Raw genomic sequence first — 1,742 nt, forward strand, 5'->3', positions numbered from 1 at the left:
ATTAATTTGAAAACTACGAAACAGAAAGGCCTCATAAATATTATCACAGAATACACAATGTCAAGCATAAGTAATTAAGGTAATCTAAATAGACTAGCTCCTCAAAAAAAAAAAAAACAAAAATCAGGCTAGCTCCAATGACATACAGAAAGGATGAATATAATCTGAAGACCATCAACATCACTCACCTCATTAGGAGTTGATATGCAATTTTTCTTCCTGCTACCATTAAAAGTTGCAAGGGGAGAACAAAAATAATCTTTGGTTCCCTATTGTCAATCCAAATAGTCCAAAAGAAAATTCAGTCTTTCAGAATATGGAAATAGTTTTACAGAACTCAGTGCCAATTTTGAATTAATAAAATATTCAGTTATGTAGATATTCTGAAGCAGCTGATGTATGTGCATCTTTTTCCTTGAAGTTCTTCTACAGAGATAAGTAATTATTCATGGGTGAGGAAAACGGATCGTCTGTGACAGAATTCATCTTCCTGGGCCTCTCACAGGACCCCCAGACCCAAGTCCTGCTCTTCTTCCTCTTTCTCCTCATCTACCTGCTCACTGTGCTGGGAAACCTGCTGATCATCGTGCTCATCCACTCAGACCCCAGACTCCACACTCCCATGTACTTCTTCCTTAGGAACCTGTCCTTTGCCGATCTCTGCTTTTCTACCACCACAGTTCCCCAGGTGCTCGTCCACTTTCTGGTGAAGAAAAAGACTATTTCTTTTGCTGGATGCTCAACCCAGTTAGTTTTGTTACTTCTGGTTGGATGTACAGATTGTGCACTCCTGGCAGTGATGTCCTATGACCGGTATGTTGCTGTCTGCAAGCCTCTGCACTACTCCACCATCATGACACACTGGATATGTGTTCAGCTGGCTGCAGGATCTTGGGCCAGTGGTGCATTTGTGTCCATGGTAGACGCCACATTCACTTTGCGTCTCCCTTACCGAGGAAACAATGTCATTAACCACTTTTTCTGTGAACCTCCTGCCCTCCTGAAGCTGGCTTCAGCAGACACCTACAGCACAGAAATGGCCATCTTTGCAATGGGCGTGATAATCCTCCTAGCTCCTGTTTCTCTCATTCTCATCTCCTACTGGAACATCATCTCCACTGTGATCCAGATGCAGTCTGGGGAGGGTAGGCTTAAAGTCTTCTCTACCTGTGGTTCCCACCTCATTGTTGTTGGACTCTTCTATGGCTCAGCAATATTTGCCTACATGAGACCAAACTCAAAGACAATGAATGAGAAGGATAAAATGATTTCAGTGTTCTATTCAGCAGTGACCCCCATGCTTAATCCTATCATTTACAGCCTGAGGAACAAGGATGTTAAAGGGGCTCTCAGGAGATTAACTTCTAGATAGAGGTTGTGGGGAAAAGGGAACACTTCTGCATTGCCTTGTGGAATGCAAGCGGGTACAGCCTCTTTGGATGTCATTGTGGTGATTTCTCAGAAAATTAGGAAACAACCTTCCTCAAGAACCAGTAAAACCACTTTTGGGCTTATATGCAAAGGATGCTCAGTCGTGCCACAAGGACATGTGCCCAACTATGTTCTTTGTAGCAGTTTTTGTCATAGATAGAACCTGGAAACAACCTAAATGCTCGTCAGTCGAAGAATGGATAAGGAAAATGTGGTACATTTACACAATGGAGAACTATACAGCAGAAAAAAATAATGGCATCTTGAATTTTGCAGGAAAATGGATGTAGCTAGAAACATTATTTTGAGTA

At 42.0% G+C, this 1,742-nt stretch overlaps 1 protein-coding gene across 1 annotated transcript; it reads left to right on the plus strand.

The window, feature by feature from the left end:
- The first annotated feature begins 448 nt into the window (after window positions 1-448).
- On the plus strand, window positions 449-1,387 carry LOC148121528 (olfactory receptor 2D3-like). The gene has a single exon (XM_087907685.1). The coding sequence runs from the start codon at window positions 449-451 to the stop codon at window positions 1,370-1,372; it is 924 nt and encodes a 307-aa protein (XP_087763811.1). The 3' UTR covers window positions 1,373-1,387.
- The last annotated feature ends 355 nt before the right edge of the window (window positions 1,388-1,742 follow it).

The sequence above is a fragment of the Myodes glareolus genome, chromosome 7 (genome assembly GCF_982192425.1).
Source record: "Myodes glareolus chromosome 7, mMyoGla1.1, whole genome shotgun sequence".
Taxonomy (NCBI): Eukaryota; Metazoa; Chordata; class Mammalia; order Rodentia; family Cricetidae; genus Myodes; species Myodes glareolus.

What these genes read in the sequence shown, in the direction of transcription:
- LOC148121528 (XM_087907685.1), top strand. Translation starts at nt 449, where the DNA reads ATGGGTGAGGAAAACGGATCGTCTGTGACAGAATTCATCTTCCTGGGC.